This window comes from Rhinatrema bivittatum, chromosome 12 (assembly GCF_901001135.1).
Source record: "Rhinatrema bivittatum chromosome 12, aRhiBiv1.1, whole genome shotgun sequence".
In the NCBI taxonomy this organism is placed as follows: Eukaryota; Metazoa; Chordata; class Amphibia; order Gymnophiona; family Rhinatrematidae; genus Rhinatrema; species Rhinatrema bivittatum.
The window spans coordinates 21,464,183-21,481,228 of NC_042626.1; the positions used below are offsets into that span (position 1 = coordinate 21,464,183).

The following is a 17,046-nucleotide window of genomic DNA, read 5'->3' on the forward strand; positions in this document are numbered from 1 at the left end:
CATACCTACTTAAAACAAAAACGCTCCTGAAAAGGGTTTTAATGTTTTTTTTTCTAACCTGGAAAAATGTCTTTTAATAGTGATTTTTTTTTCCTGTTTTGTTCTTGGTATAATAAAAACTGATACATTTCTGGGAAGATAAAAAACAAAATGAAGGTCCCAAAGTATAACATTAAAAATGAGACTTTGCAATTAAACTCACATATTTCTCACACGATACAAAATAAAAAAAATTCTAACCTCCAAGAAATAGAAATTGGCAACGGCACCGTATTCTTTTTCTTTTAGAAGCTATTTGTTGGTGACAACAATAGGGAAACAAAGCCGCTGTACTTCCGCGACTTCTATGGTGACGTCATTATCAAATGCCCGAAATAGCCATGCGAGTCTGGGCCTTTGATGATGACGTCGCCAGGGTAGCCGTGGAGTTAGAGGGTTGGCTAGTTGGTAAGGTTATTAATGTAATGAAAAATTTCTTAATGACGAGCAAGCCGGTTTGGGCTCGTGGTTTGCCTTCTCGAGGTTTAGAAGATAATGGTGATTAGTGTCTAAGTCTGTTTACCGTCAGAAACTGAGCAAAGATGTGGGAGCTGCCAGCGTTGCCTTTGCTGATCAACCTAGCTGGGTCTCTTCTTGGCTTTTTGGCTACCGTGACTCTTATCCCAGCCTTCAGGGATCATTTTATAGCTGCGAAACTCTTTGGGATTGATCTGAATAAAACTATCAAACAGCAAATGTGAGTAAAGTTGCCGTTCGTATTGTAGCGTCTCCTGGCAGAGGCAGCAGGAAACTGACATTTCGTAAAAAATGTCGCTACTTTCTCAGAAAAAAATCAGGCCCAGAAATGATTATGGTATGCCTAGCTTTCAGCCATTGAATAGTCTGAGTTGTAGTTCCATTAACAGGAATTAATAAAATCAGGCCCCTACAAAAGGAGTGGAGACATGAGATGTGTATCCACAATACTGGTTTAGGTCCCTGGATAGGCTTCAGAAAACTATCTCAATGCACATATTTTTCCAAAGAGTCACCAGAGAATATAGGAAAAAGTGACCACTTGTACAATATGCTAATTTTTCTTTTAAAGCTATCAAGGTTTTGTTCTGCTTCCTGGGCAGACTGGATGGGCCATTTGGTCTTCTTCTGCCGTCATTTCTATGTTTCTATGTTACCACTTGTTGAGTCCTAATGGAAAAGATCAATTTTGTAAGCAAATAGGAGCTCCTGTCTTATTCCTGCTCAGACATTGCCTCATAAGTCCTCTCAGTTGATTTTAGAGTTAAATCAGCTAGGTAGTTGGTTCACCAGGGAGGCGGGCAGTCTAGGATGGTATTTAGTATAGCTAATTCAACCTGCTATATAAAGAAAACATCGTTTATGATAAGAAAACCTTGCTTTTTCTGTTGATAAGCAGGGCTGAATTAGGCATAAGGTGGGGAATCCCAAACTGAGGGTTGCAGTGGAGCATTTAATGAATAAGCAACCCAGTCCCTAACATGAAAGGTGGACTACTGGGTGAACAGGCAACTCAAAACTGTTTGACAAAATGTACTATTAGTCTTTGAGAGACTGTCCAGACAGTAATGGGATGTAAGCAAGTGAACTGACAACCATGTTGCTTGCAGTATAACCTAGAACTGTCATGGTTTTGCCTGCCATGCAGCCTCTCCCTACTGTCTGCTATAACTCATTCTCTCCTGCAGAGGCCCTTAGCGAGCCTCAACACCAGCCTTGCTAAGCTCCTCCTCACTGCTCTCATCAAGTTCAAGTCTCAGCCCTATGTAACCCAGCCCTGCCAGAACCACCTTGGCTGTCTGACTTAAACCCTCTAGTCTTGTACCTTGCCTTGTGGCCTCTGGGCCTTCTGCTCTCTTGCTCCTTGTCTTGTGGTCTCTGGGGTTTATGCTTTCTTGCTCCTTAGTGGCCTTTGGGCTTCTATGTTCTTTCTTCTGTGTTGTCCTGTCCAAGTCTGTCTTGTCCAGTCCTATCTCTTTTTGGTCTTGCCATGCCCAGCCACAGGCCTGGTATTCACTACTTATGCCAGTACCTTATTTTGCTCTAGCCTGTATCTAGTTCAGTATCCTGCTTTGCCTGTCTCTCTCCCAGTCTGTGCTCAGTAACTTGCCTCATCAGTGTTCAGCCCCAGCTCAGTGTCCTGCTCCAGCTAGTCTAGAAGCATAGAAGGTACATCTTGCAGAAGACTGCTATATTGGTCTCATGGAGATAGACTGCACCACCATGCGCTGTTCCTTTATTTGAGCCACTGTTTCTCTGAATTTTTCTCTGAAGAGAAAACAGACCATTTAATCCTACTCTGTTTTCTGTCTTTTAACCAGTTTGAAATCCACAAAAGGACATGTCTACCTATCCTATGACCTTTTTAGTTTTCTTAGAAGCCTCTCATTGGGTATGTTGTCAAACACCTTCTTAAAATCCAAATACATCACATCAACCAGTTCACCTTTATCCACATACTTATTCACCCCTCCAAAAAAATGTAGTAGATGCTAGTGACTGAGGAGTGGTCCTCAGTCACCTCAGAGTGGCCTGTTGCGTGTGAATGCTGTGGACGAGAAGCACCTTGCGGGGGTACTAGTGGAGAATCCACATGTATTAGGGATGCTGGGACTCCCTCTCATGGAAGTAAAGATGACATCTTGGAAAGGAAAGGTTGCATGGAACCCTCCTTATTCTTATCCACTAATGAGGTAAAGAAACCTTTCACCACTCTGCTACTTGGTCAAGTGGCTGACATACCCTTTCACCTGGTGAGGGTAGTGGAACATCTTTTGGTACTAGAAAGGACTCGTGGGTGGATGGGTAGACTAGATGGGTAATTGCCAGGTTCTTGTGGCCTGGTTTGGCCTCTGTTGGAAACAGGATTCTGGGTTTGCTGGACCCTTGGTCTGACCCAGCATGGCAATTTCTTACGTTCTTATGAGTCATACAGTATTTTTGTACCATCATGTTTCAATGTTTCTGTATTTTGTAGAATTTGAACTGGAGGCCGATCGGAAATAAGAGGCGCCAGAATGCAAATAGGATCTGATTTTTCTAGACACAGACCCTGTGATGGTAATTTCATTGGTGAGAGTGCTTTAGTAATAAGTGGTGGAAGAGGGATTATATTCCCTTCTGCTCCTGTGAAGAGCTTGATCTGATCAACATACAGTTACATAGGAAGTTTTGTATTAAGCTGCATTGATACTTCCAGTGTTTTAATGGGCAAAGGCATAAAAATCAATGCCCCAGGGCCTCAAGGACTTATGCATCAGTGGTGCTCGTGACTTTTGTAACGGTGGCACAGGGGCCTTATGTGCCAATTGTGTCTGAGTCTTGTGTGTCATAAGAACATAAGAAATTGCCATGCTGGGTCAGACGAAGGGTCCATCAAGCCCAGCATCCTGTTTCCAACAGAGGCCAAACCAGGCCACAAGAACCTGGCAATTATCCAAACACTAAGAAGATCCCATGTTACTGATGCAATTAATAGCAGTGGCTATTCCTTAAGTAAACTTGATTAATAGCCGTTAATGGACTTCTCCTCCAAGAACTTATCCAAACCTTTTTTGAACCCAGCTACACTAACTGCACTAACCACATCCTCTGGCAACAAATTCCAGAGCTTTATTGTGTGCTGAGTGAAAAATAATTTTCTCCGATTAGTCTTAAATGTGCTACTTGCTAACTTCCTTCTTGGAATGCCCCGTAGTCCTTCTATTATTTGAAAGTGTAAATAACCGAGTCACATCTACTCGTTCAAGACCTCTCATGATCCTAAAGACCTCTATCATATCCCCCCTCAGCCGTCTCTTCTCCAAGCTGAACAGCCCTAACCTCTTCAGCCTTTCCTCATAGGGGAGCAGTTCCATCCCCTTTATCATTTTGGTTGCCCTTCTCTGTACCTTCTCCATCTCAACTATATCTTTTTTGAGATGTGGCGACCAGAATTGTACACAGTATTCAAGGTGTGGTCTCACCATGGAGCGATATAGAGGCATTATGACATTTTCCGTTTTATTAACCATTCCCTTCCTAATAATGCCTAACATTCTGTTTGCTTTTTTGACTGCTGCAGCACACTGCACCGACGATTTTAAAGTATTATCCACTATGATGCCTAGATCTTTTTCCTGGATGGTAGTTCCTAATATAGAACTTAACATCGTGTAATTACAGCAAGGGTTATTTTTCCCTATATGCAACACGTTGCATTTGTCCATATTAAATTTCATCTGCCATTTGGATGCCCAATCTTCCAGTCTTGCAAGGTCCTCCTGTAATGTATCACAGTCTGCTTGTGATTTAACTAATATGAATAATTTTGTATCATCCGCAAATTTGATAACTTCACTCATCGTATTCCTTTCCAGATCATTTATATATATATATTGAAAAGCACCGGTCCAAGTACAGATCCCTGAGGCACGGCACTGTTTACCCTTTTCCACTGAGAAAAGTGCCCATTTAATCTAACTCTCTATTTCCTGTCTTTTAACCAGTTTGTAATCCACGAAAGGACATCGCCTCCTATCCCATGACTTTTTAGTTTTCGTAGAAGCCTCTCAAGAGGGACTTTGTCAAACGCCTTCTGAAAATCCAAATACACAACATCTACCAGTTCACCTTTATCCACATGTCTATTAACCCCTTCAAAAGGGGTTAATAAACATGTGTTCTATTCCTGGTAAGGCAGACAAGGCTGTTGCTTCTCTGAGACTTAAGTACTTCTTCCATTTTCCAGGCCCTGGGCCTTTATGTTTGTGGGGACATCCATCCACAATTATAATAACTGCCAAAAATATACTTTGAAAACCCACTTACTGTGGCTTTTCTCTTAGTAGACATTCTGCTGAAAAACCTTCCTTTTTTTATTTTTTTCAAAAAAGGTGGCACTGGAAAGTGCAGTTTGAGGACTGCTGAGGCAGTGAGGCAACTTTACAACTGTTTTATTTTATTTTGAAAATTTTGCAGAAAACAGAGAGTGCTAGTTGTCAGACAAAAAGAGACTGAGAGGGCTCAAGGCAATGGCAGAGTGGGAATTCCTGCACATGCTCAGTAGAGATAAAGCTCTACTAGCTATTAGGGATGTGCATTCGTTTCCTCCAATTCAGCGGTGCGCACGAACCTCGCTGACTTTACACGCAGGAAAATGGATAGCATGCATGTATCTCATTATTAAAACTACACGCATACTATCCATTTTCCTGCATGTACTATAAAGTCGGCGACATACGTATGTACTGCCAAATCAGAGGAATCTAATGCACATCACATCACCCACATGTTATGTTCTGGCTAATTCAGCCCTGCTTATCAATGGTAATAGGAAGCTGTGTTTTCTAATGAAAGCATTTGTTCTCAGAATTTTGAATGAAGAGGGATTTGCATTTTTTTTGTTTGCAGTCCAGAATCGCAAGGTGTGATCAGCGGAGCTGTATTTCTTATTATTCTCTTCTGCTTCATCCCTGTCCCATTCCTGAGCTGCTTTGTAGGGGAGCAGTGTAAGGTGTTCCCACACCATGAGGTATGTTACAATCGAAAGCAAGGTGCTTTGCTAGGTCCTTGCACATGTGTTTAGGGGCTGGGAGGGAATGTGCAGCAAAGGATGGAATTGGGGTACTAGCCTTTAACAGTTGCAGACCTGGCACAAACCAAACTTTGAGAACTGAGATGCTGAAGTACATGTGGGTATCACCACAAGATAGAGAACTGCCCTCACCAGTTCTTTGACAATTTATATTTTTCTCTGTCTGGTAATTGTGATTCTGACCTCCCTTTTTTTGGGGATTTTTCTTTTTGCAGTTTGTGGCTCTCATCGGTTCTTTACTCGCCATCTGCTGTATGATATTTTTGGGTTTTGCAGACGATGTGCTGAATCTACGCTGGCGTCACAAGTTGCTGCTTCCCACTATGGCCTCCCTCCCCCTGCTCATGGTCTATTTCACCAATTTTGGAAACACCACCATTGTGGTGCCCAAACCTTTCAGAGGCCTTCTGGGCATGCACTTGGACTTGGGTGAGTGGTGGCATTTTCTGTTTACCAAAACAAGACAATAATGTAAAATAGACAAATCTGAAAACTGTCAAAGATTTGTCAAAAATACCTAATGATTTCACCATGAAATCTCAGCATGTAATAAGCCAGCTCACCCCAGCCTTGCCTCCTGCAACACCCTTTTTGCCATGGAAAACTGTTCCTTATGTTAGTATGTTAAATGGTGTGGTGACTACAGATAATCAAATAGGAGAAAACAATGGCAGCTTATCATAGTGCAAACCCAACCAAATATTCTCCAGGAGAGCAAGGTGGTTAAATAGTGAGATTACAAATAATTAGGAAAAGACAAATAAGCCAAAGACTTGTAAATCCCATCATTTATGGGCAAAACTACAATGATGTCAGTCTTCATATTTCAAGATTAATGAACACTTTCTTGGTTTGTCTTATACTGACTCAAGAATTTCACCTATAACAGCACAATATCGATACCCAGCTCCATCTCATTTACTCATGACCCCAGCTCTCAAAATCAACAAAATAGAACTGGTATTTATTTATTTAGAAAATATTTGTCGATCACCATTCTGAAGGTCATGGTGATTTATGGGTATTCTGTTCCTTTACTCCTAGTTGAAGTATTCGAACAACCCATCTGCTTTGAACACCTTAAATTTTCAAAGTACACTGGGGCCATAATTATGATGGACAGCTGGGAAACGCTAAAGATGTTTTTATTAGAGTATGCAAGGCACAGGTTTGACAACAAATACAGGCATAGTTTCGCGTAAATGAGGCAATACATTTCTGGCTTATGCATGTTTGCTCTGTCTTTATGATTGTAGTCTCACTAAACACTTGTCTAGAAGGGGAGGCATATGATTATTTAAGTCTTGCTTTCTGCGAAGTATTTAGTTGGGTTTCTAATATGTTGCCTTTTATTGTCTCCTTTTTTATTATTTCTAGTTACCACAGCATTATTTCCTAAAGTGTTTTGATAAATATTGACATTTTGTAGCATGTTCTGCTTGTTTTCACATCTGAAAAGAGACCTAGGTGATCTCAAAAGCTCGTGTACATCATCATTTTTAGATAATTCTGTTGATCCAACTAAATGTATAAAATTACAGAACCAACATGGCTACTAGAACTTACAGATTCATTTCTTTTAGTAAATCAGTGTCACAGAGGCAACAGTAACAAGAACATTATACATAGAAAAAAAAAGAAAAGGCTGGCTTGGTGGCTGCATACAGACATGTGAAAGATTCTCATTTCGATCAATGAGATGGGTCTTCTGTTTCCCAGGTCTGCTGGGAATACTGTGAAAGCTGTGTTTGTAACCCCCTGAGAGTAGGGGTAGGGGACAGGTAGAGGGTGCGGGATGGAAAGGAGTCATGGACATCGTGCAAGACTGTGACACCTTGTGGTTGGATTCAGGGCCCATGATTGCAGGTTTCTAGAAGAAACCTTGGTGCATGCACTAGGTACATTACTAGCCGGTTATAACATATGGAAAAAATACATGAGTAGTGGTGAATGAAGACTCATGGCACCAGGATCCCAGTTCTTATCAAGCTGGAAGCCCAAAGGAGCAGGAGAAACTATCAGGTCAAAAAAACCCCAAAAATTTACTAACCATGTGTGGTTTTTTTTCTTTCACCTGTTTTGCTGATGCTTATGCTTTCTTCTTCAGGGATTCTGTATTATGTGTATATGGGTATGCTGGCAGTGTTCTGCACAAATGCCATCAACATTTTAGCTGGAATCAATGGAATCGAGGCTGGACAGTCCCTTGTGATTGCTGGCTCTATCATCATCTTCAATATTGTTGAATTAAATGGTAAAAATGTTTCCCATGAGATATACTCCTAATATGTTGTCTTACCATGGAATGTATTCCTGATATATGGTTTTCCTGATCTTTCTTTCCTGCAGGGGATTACCAAGATGACCACCTGTTCTCTCTCTATTTCATGATTCCATTTTTCTTCACCACACTAGGGCTACTTTATCATAATTGGTAAGAATGAGAATGTTCAGGAATCCTCCTGTGTACACTGATTTTTCTCCCATATCTCTGGCTGATGGTAGTGAGGTCTCCATCTGTGGATGTTACTTTCAGATGGTATGCCTCAGCCAGCTTTACTCATGTTGTAGATTTTGCAGCTCTTACTTTTGCCTTCTTTTGGTCTGATCTATGTGCTTCAGGTACCCGTCCAGGGCCTTTGTGGGAGACACCTTTTGTTACTTCGCTGGCATGACCTTTGCTGTGGTAGGAATTATCGGCCATTTCAGTAAGACTATGCTGCTCTTCTTCATCCCACAAGTCCTCAACTTCCTATATTCACTGCCACAGCTGTTCCATATCATTCCATGCCCACGACATCGACTTCCCAGGTAACTTGTTTCTTTCAGGACCGTTAAATATGAAAGCCTTAGCCTCTCCAGTCTCTGAGTTGCAATAAAAGCTGTAGAATTGCCAGAATCTGATCTTGAATAGTTTATGCTTGGAATGAGCTCTATGCTATAAAATTAAGGAGGCTCTGATGAAGTGTAGTAGGGTGGCTTGTGAAGAATCGGTGAGAAATAAGAGCTCTGCTCCTGTCTTGCCATTCAGCCTCTGCCAATGTTTTATTTCTGCCCTACAGGCTTAGTGCCAACACAGGAAAGCTCGGAATGAGTTACTCCAAATTCAAAAGGAAGGACCTGTCCAAATTGGGAGCATTCATTCTCAAGGTAATATGGCACTTATACTTCCAGTGAATCAAACAAAACACAATATGGCTTCAAAACCCTCACGCATTTAAACACTAAAAAAAACTCCCAACCATGAGGAACAATCTTAAAAAAATTTTGTTTTTTGAATTATATAGGGAATTAGTATCAGAATTAAAAGTGCTCTTTTCAATACAATCTCCAGGTTCTTGCCCGCAATGGGCTACAACCAATATCATGCAGAAGCACTAGATTTTGTCATTTACTATTTCCCATATAATATATATTTTTTTTTTAACATAAGGTTATTTTTTGAACTTAATTTTACTTTTGTGATCCTACTTCCCCATTAATATTTAACTTACCTTTGCTTTGCCTTTCTGATATGTCCTAATTTGTCTTGTATCTTTAATGCTGTGTCTGGTTAAGACTATCCGCTGCGGTGCTCCCACTATTCTGCGCCCGACATTGCCAATGTTTCAGCTCTTCGGGGGACTCAACGATTTACTATGAACAAAGAACACCTCAATCACACATCATTTATTTAAAAAAAAAAAAAAACAAAAAAAAAAACGTTTTTACTTTTTCTTCATCTAAATTGCTCAACAGAGGGACTTACTCTCTTATTCGGCCCAACTAGGCTCCTCTCCACAGCTCTCGAAAAATGGCGACTGCCGCCTAAACGCCCACTAACTGAAGTGCATGTTTTTATAGGCAGACTCTTACTTCACTCTTAACCAATCCGATTTCATTCTTCACATAAAAACTGACCAATCCACTTCTTCTTTGTTTAGAATTTGTAGATCTGAAATGTACAGTGTTGGAAGTATTATGTTGTGATGCGAGAGGTGGAAATGTCAATCAAAGGTTTATTACAAAAGGAACAGCATTGGATCTTTTAAATTGAATACGGTACACCCTGCAGGACTAAACAAAGAAGTGGATTGGTCAGTTTTTATGTGAAGAATGAAATCGGATTGGTTAAGAGTGAAGTAAGAGTCTGCCTATAAAAACATGCACTTCAGTTAGTGGGCGTTTAGGCGGCAGTCGCCATTTTTCGAGAGCTGTGGAGAGGAGTCTAGCAGGCTATCAACATGGTGTCCCGAAAAACCTTCCTAAACAGCCCTGTGTTCTCGCCCCAGGGGAGCTGAAGCATGGGTCTGGGAATGCTTTGTCTTTTTTAGTCCAACTCAACCACCACAGACTGGTGGGAGAGCTGACACTTCTCGTACCCAGTGGCATGCTGGACCAGGTACACCCCCTCCCCCTTTCTATTCACAGGCAAAACCGTTAGGGGGTGTTCTCAGATCCTCAGGAGCAGTTCCTTGAAGATATGAATGGGAATGGCCACCACCTCCTTTGGGGCATCCACAAACTGGAGGACCTCCAGCATCTTATGCCTAGCATCCTTTTCCGTCATGAGTTAGAACAGAATGGCTTTCACCATAGCCCGCTCAAAACCTGCAAAGGTCAGGTCTTTGGACAGGGATCTCCATTGTTCCTCTGGGGCAGATGGGTCTGAGGGAAGGTCCTCTGAAACCTCCGAGGAGGAATCAGGGGTATCATCGCCCCAATGGATCATAAGGACATTGTCATCACTAGCACCCACCAGGGACGAAGGCCTTGGGGTGACCCAAGGTTTAGGCACAGACAGCCCAAATGGCATCGATGGCCCCATGGGCAGACCTGGTAGGGCCAGCTGGGGAACAGAAGGACGCAACGGCACCACCCATCCCGAAGGGCCTTCCTCATCCAGGGAGCCATGTATAAGGACAACATCGGGCGGAGCCAGCTAAGTGGGGAGGATGCCAAGAAGGACATCAAGGCGCTCCAACAGCGGCTTGAGCAGGGCTGTCATGGTCACCGGCACCAGTGGTTCAATGCCCAGCATTGCTCGATCCACTGCCAGCTGTACCCTATGCTCCAACTCCTCTTCAAAGGTCGCTGATGCCAGGACCGGTTGAGAGGGCGGAGGGGTGGCACGATCCTCCTTAAAGCTTTGAGTGAGGTTGGTACCTGGTACTGTAATTGGTGGGGATTGCCTCAGAGCCCTGGCATTGATGGAGGGTAGAACCTCCTCGGCTTGGGGATGCTTCGGGGGGGGGGGGGGGGGCATCATAGTCTTAAGCCAGTGCCAGCCCGAGCATGGTTCCATGCGATGACAGTGACAGGTGTCTATGCTTCCGTGACTTCTCACAGTGCTCAGCCCGGTCTTTCCCCTGTGCCAAGGTGGAAGGTGAGTATCCCAACGTCCTTAACCTGGACGAGACTGAGGAGGGCCGATCCCCGGCTCCCCTCTCCTCTGGTGTCACCAGTGGAGGGTCCGATGACAAGGGATTGGAGTCCTTTGGTTCCTCGTGATCCTTCTGTGTCAAAGACACAGACACCGAGGTTGATGGCTCGGACTGTTTGGATCCAAAGAGCTTTTCCATTTTATCGAGGCGGGCACATTGGCCCTTGGGAGTCATCTGGTTGTACAGCCAGCACCCATGAACGTTGTGAGAGGCCTCCAGGCAGAGGATACACACGCTGTGTGGATCCATAATGGATATGGTCCATTGTCACTGGGGGCACCAACGAAAACACCCCAGTGGAAAAACCGATGGACAGTCTATGACCACGGGCCACCTAGGACACCGCTACCAGGAACTGACCACAAGAACAAAACTCACCGCGTCGCAGGTACTGGCTAAGGCGGAGGGAACCCAGAGGGACCCGGCGCAGGAAAAAGGCAAAAAATTCCAAGTGGAGAGTTTTCCAAAAGAACAGAACACGAGCTCCAAGACCATGAGACAATAGCTCCACGGAAAAAAAGACTGGAGAGGAACCACGCATGGACATGTGGATTAAGGCATGCTCAGTGTGCCAGTCAAAGTTCTAGAAACTTTGACAAGTTTTCAATGCCAGGCTCCATCTGATGATGTCACCCATGTGGGAGGACTACTATCCTGCTCGTCCTAGGAGAAAGGTTTCTATTCCAGATACTTCTTGATTCCAAAAATGTCAGGTGGTTTGAGGTCTATTCCGGACTTGTGGAACCTGAACAAGTTCCTAATTAGGGATAAGTTCAAGATGAACACTCCATAGATAAAATGTCCCCTAAGCAAAATACTGGTTATGTGCACTGGATCTGAAGGAAACACCATATGCACATCCCCACCCATTTATCAAGTACCTCCAGTTTGTAGTGTGAAGGCATTCACTACCAATACAAGATGCTACAGTTTGTGCTATCAGCCGGCCCCAGAGTGTTCACAAAGTGGCTTGCAGTGGTAGAAGTACATCTGAGGAAGCAGGGGGATCTGTTTTTCTGTACCTAGATGACCGGCTGGTGATGGATTCTACTATGGAAGATAATCAAAATTTGTTCCAAATAATAATCCAGCTCCTGTAGTCGTTCAGTTTCATTGAACATTTCTAGAAATCAAATCTTGTCTCATCACAGAGTCCCTAGTTCATAGGGACATGAATAGACACGCCAGGAGAAAGTTTTTTTTCTTCTATTTTCAGAGTGCTTAGTACCCGAGGATGAATATGCTTCTGGGCCAGTCCAATACATCAGCCAGATCTATCCTGATGTCCCCGGGGCACATGGCTGCAGAGGCATATATTGTTCCCCTTGCACATCTTCATATATGCAAACTGCAATGGTTTTGAAGTTCCAATGGAACCAACATACTCAACTGATATCCCTTCCAATCTATGGGTCTTCTACATCCTCCAGAGCACCATGTTGTATTGACCATGGATGCCTCCAATATGGATTAGGGGTGAACACCGAATTGATACGAAGTTGGGACATGTGATGAGAAGCAGAAAATTCCCTTCAAATCAACCTTTTTAGAATGAGGTCCGTTCTCAATGCTATAACAATCTTTTCCCATCTACTATCAGGCAAAAGGAATCCTTGTATAAACAGACAGTCTGGTTCTACATGAACAAGCAAGGGGCACAGCATGGCCCTGGGCCTGTAGCCATCAGGCATTTCTATGAGCAAATTATCTACCAGCATTCAAAATGTCTTTGCAGAAAAGCTCAGCAGGGACCTGCAACTCACAAATGGTATCTAGATCTGAGGGTAGCCAAGAACCTGTTTCACCGCTAGGATACACCAACGATAATCCTCTGTGTCAAGCTCAGATGCTTCTGCTCTATAAGGCCAAACAGTCATAGTTTAGCTCCCAAGCTTTAGCAGTGGATTCAGGCCAAGAGCTATTCTATGCCTTCCCTTCAATTCCCTCAACTCTATGACATTGTAAAAACTGCAATAGAAAAGAGCCAAGGGCCTCTTCATCACCATGGCACTTCATGCATATTATTCCCACATCAGCGGTCAATCCAGGTCATGATACTGCTGAGGGACTGTCCCTCTCTCATCTCTCAGGAAGAAAGGAAACCGCCCTCACCGCATGGATATTGAGCACAAGCTTGTTTCATTCCTTCCTTTATCCAGGGAGGTGGAGGAAAACCTGATCTCTTCAAGAAATCCTTTCATGAAGGGGTATATTATATTTAAGTGGAAAAGGTTCTCTGTCTGATGTGAACTATGAGCTTAACCCTTTCAGCTGTGACCCAAAATTCCTGCTTCAATAACTTTTTCATCTCTCTTCAGTGGGCCTCAGTACTTCATCAGTCAAGATGCATCTGAGTGCAATTGCAGCCTATCATTGCTACATCTCTTCATCCCCTGGTATCCACTTTCATGAGGGGGCTATGGAAAAACAAGCCACCAGTCAGGAAATTGCCAGTGCTTTGGGGGTCTCAACATAATACTGGTGCAGCGCATGAAACCATCTTTTGAGCCCCTCAATGCAGTCAACTTGAAGTTCCTCACGTGGAAGGTGCCATTTCTCATAGCAGTGACTCTGCTCATAGAGTGAGTGAGCTACAAGTGCTCTTCTCTTTAGTTCCATGCTTTCATTTCTTCCAAAACAGAGTTGTTCTCTGCAAGATGGTGTGTGCATTCAATATTAACCAAACCATCGTGTTGCTTATGTTTTCTCCAAAGCCTCTTGCACAGAGAACAGGCTGTCTATGCCTTAGACTGTAAAAGAAGCCTGGTATACTACTGACGAAGGACCCAACCTCATCAGTCATCTCAGTTATTTGTCATCTTTGATCCCAACAGATTGGATAAAGCACTAGCTAAGAGGACCCTCTCCAATTGGTTAGTGGACTGTTATACTCTAGCTGGCTTTCAGGTGGGCGATACTATCAAAGTGCATCAAATAAGAGCAATTGTGGCCTTGGTGGCCCATCTGAGGACTACTTCTATCAAGGAAATTTTCAAAGCTACTAGCTGGTAGTCTGTCCCCCGCCTTCGCTTCCCACTACTGTCTGTACAACATGTCTCAGAGAGAGAGTTCATTTGGATAAATAGTTATGCATGATAGACAGTCAACTCTTTCTTCTCTGAGGGACAGATTGTCATTGCAACTCAATCTCTAACTACTGTGATAACCATGAAAGCATAGTTGCTTACCTCTACTGGAGGTTCTCTATAGACAGCAGAAATCAGCCACATATTACCACTCCTTTCTCTGGTGAGTTGACTCCTGTACTATAAACTCAGCAAGTCCTTTTTGGTGTTTTCTGATCTTTGAAGAGCTAGTCTGTGTTAGCACTGAATGACATCACCCACTAATGTGACTGATTGATTTATCCTGCTTTCTACGGAGAACTCCAGATACAAGAAAGCAACTATGCTTTAACTTAGTGATCTTCTGTTGCAACAGCAATTTGAGAACTGTGCGGAGAATCACTGTAATTTGGTCTTTTCAGGTAGTGGAAACACTACGGATTGTGGAAGTGAGAGAGGGATTGGATGAAGATGGAGAATACATGGAGTGTAACAACCTGACGCTCATTAACTTAGTTCTGAAGCTCATAGGTCCAACTCATGAGAGGACTCTAACTCTGCTCCTACTGCTAATACAGGTAAAAGGAAAGCATCTAATATGCAGACACTTTACACATTGTTTATTTATTCCTCCCTTCTCCTGACACTTGTACTGCTGGGGTATTATACTGTCCTCATGTATGTTCTAGGACCCTGACAAAGAAAAAAACAGCATTTACCGACTGCTTATGTGTAGATATCTTTCATAGTATTAATAAAGGTTGAAAAATTCCTTATTTTTCTGTTTAGGTGCTGGGCAGTGCTTCTGCATTTCTTATCCGCTACCATCTGGTCCGCTTATTCTATGATATTTGATGCCTCTACTGATCTAAGAGGGAATAGCAGATGTAACTATAAACCTCCATAATCTCTCATCGATGGATTCTTCTTTGCAAACAAGTGAGAAGACAATACTGAAGACTTGTAATCATGCAGGGCCTTCTTCAATCACTTCTCAGATTCTTGTGACAGAAACTCACTACCATCTTCCCAATCAGGAAGATGCTTCGATATTATGAGAATCAATGGCTGTTGTGTTAACAGCTGCCACATAATGGCAGCAACCGTAAACTTATCTAAATCCCAATACTGCTGAACCCTGAGGGCTGCATGAAGAGATTTTCTCTTGCACTAACTGAAAAGATCCAGCACTTCTCCTGAGAGAGAAAGCAGCAGCAGCTGGGGCTTATTGTTGACTACTGTAACAGAAATCAAGCAAATAAACTTGATAAACCATTTTCTATATCCATTTACAAAACTTTGACCTTTATAAGGATAATAGTATCAACATTCCAACAGGAATCTCTGGCCCAGTTGTTGCAGAAAACTAGAATAACCATTGTAGATCTGCTAAACTCTGGCACGCAAGGTTACAATAATGATTCTTTATTGCATAAGTCTATAGTGCCTGCTTATCAACTCAGCTAGACCAGTTTAATACTTTGAATGTGAACAGTGAAGCAGAGAAAGTATACTTGAAAAATATGTATCAGTAATTTGATTTGACAGATCATTTGTCATTTAGATTCTTTTCTAGCTGTAATAGGGAATTAAAGTTGAAGACTGGTAGGGGAGCACTTCCACCAATTTTCTATATGACCTGGTGGCCAGACCTACTGTGTGCTGTGCTAGGAGGGGAGCCTGGACCCCTGCTTAAGGTGTAGAAATAATGTAAAGTTTACTGAATGTTTTTGACAAAAACAAAAGTGATACTTTTTTTATTAGACTAGCTTCAAGAACTTATACTCTCTTCCTCAGGTCAGAATAGATTGAGCAAAAGATATTATCTGGAAAGATATGTGAATCAAAAGTCATTCCAATAATAGTGTGTGTATGTGGGGTGCAGATTTGATGGCTGATCAAAATGAGTCCCACAGGCAATATAATTTTATGGCTCATAATAGGATAAAAAAACCTAGGTCTTTGCATCCTTTTTTTGTAATTTCTAAAGGGTCTGATCATTTTAACTTCAAAAGTCTTACATTCCTGTATTGTTACATTTTCCTTCTATTATATTGATCATACATTTGATAGAATGGTTTGGTTTCAAAAACTGCCTGCCCCCTCAAACAGTGTCATCGCTGTAGTATCTATGTGAGTCTGCATTTAATGTCTGGCCGGTCTTACCATTTAGTATGATTCTTTACATTTTCTTTATTGAATATACACCATTAGAAGAGGAGCATGAATGGGATCCCCTCAGGGCCAGCCTTTGTGTAGAGGGAGCTGGGCAGATGCCTGGAGCACTGTGAGATTAGGGGCACCTTGGGAGCTGCTCACATTGCCTGTTGGGCTGCATAGCAGACATGATTATAACCACCCAATAAATGATGAGGCTAAGCGTTCCCAAGGCTAGTGGGCCAGGTCTGCCTCCATGTTTTCCCTACCATGCATGTGGCTAGCAAGAGAAGTGGTGTTTACTATAATAGCATGTTGGCTTGCTCAGCCAGGCTTGCCATATGAGATGCAAGTTTATGGGATCTTGAGGCTCAAACCAGCAGACTGGCCCTATGAGACAGAGGAAGCTATTGTACTGTTAAGTGCAGCTCCTGGCAGCTATGAAGACCCAAAGAAGAGCTACAGCCACAGAGGCAAACTTGAAAGTACCAGGAAACAGGGCTACAGCAGGAGATTTACATCATATAGGAGGTGGATAAGCAAAAGATAACCCACTACCAAATGTGGAAGAGGGAGCGATGGTAGCAGGAGAAGGAGCCTAACATAGACTGACAGGAGGACATGGAGCAAGGATTCAAAATGGGGGCATGAAGGAGGAGAGAGGACCCAGGATTGAGCCCAGGATAACTGGAGAGACAGCAACTGGGGGCTATGGGGGAAGGGGTCATGAATATGAGAATCTAGTTCTGGTGGTGTGAATGGATCATTCTTTCCTTTCCCTAGATCTGTCCCCTCCTCATTTCCTTTCCTT

At 42.8% G+C, this 17,046-nt stretch overlaps 1 protein-coding gene across 2 annotated transcripts; it reads left to right on the forward strand.

Annotated features, from left to right (window-relative positions):
* Positions 1-398: 398 nt before the first annotated feature.
* DPAGT1 (dolichyl-phosphate N-acetylglucosaminephosphotransferase 1) lies at positions 399-15,843 on the forward strand. 2 transcript variants are annotated; one of them, XM_029574097.1, is made up of 9 exons: positions 399-736; positions 5,407-5,527; positions 5,806-6,019; positions 7,698-7,844; positions 7,940-8,024; positions 8,213-8,401; positions 8,653-8,740; positions 14,501-14,656; positions 14,868-15,843. In XM_029574097.1, exons 1-9 carry the CDS (start codon positions 582-584, stop codon positions 14,931-14,933), a joined length of 1,221 nt encoding a protein of 406 aa, XP_029429957.1. In that variant the 5' UTR covers positions 399-581; the 3' UTR covers positions 14,934-15,843. The 2 variants fall into 2 exon arrangements, with proteins under 2 accessions (XP_029429957.1, XP_029429958.1); XM_029574098.1 differs by lacking the exon at positions 7,698-7,844.
* The last annotated feature ends 1,203 nt before the right edge of the window (positions 15,844-17,046 follow it).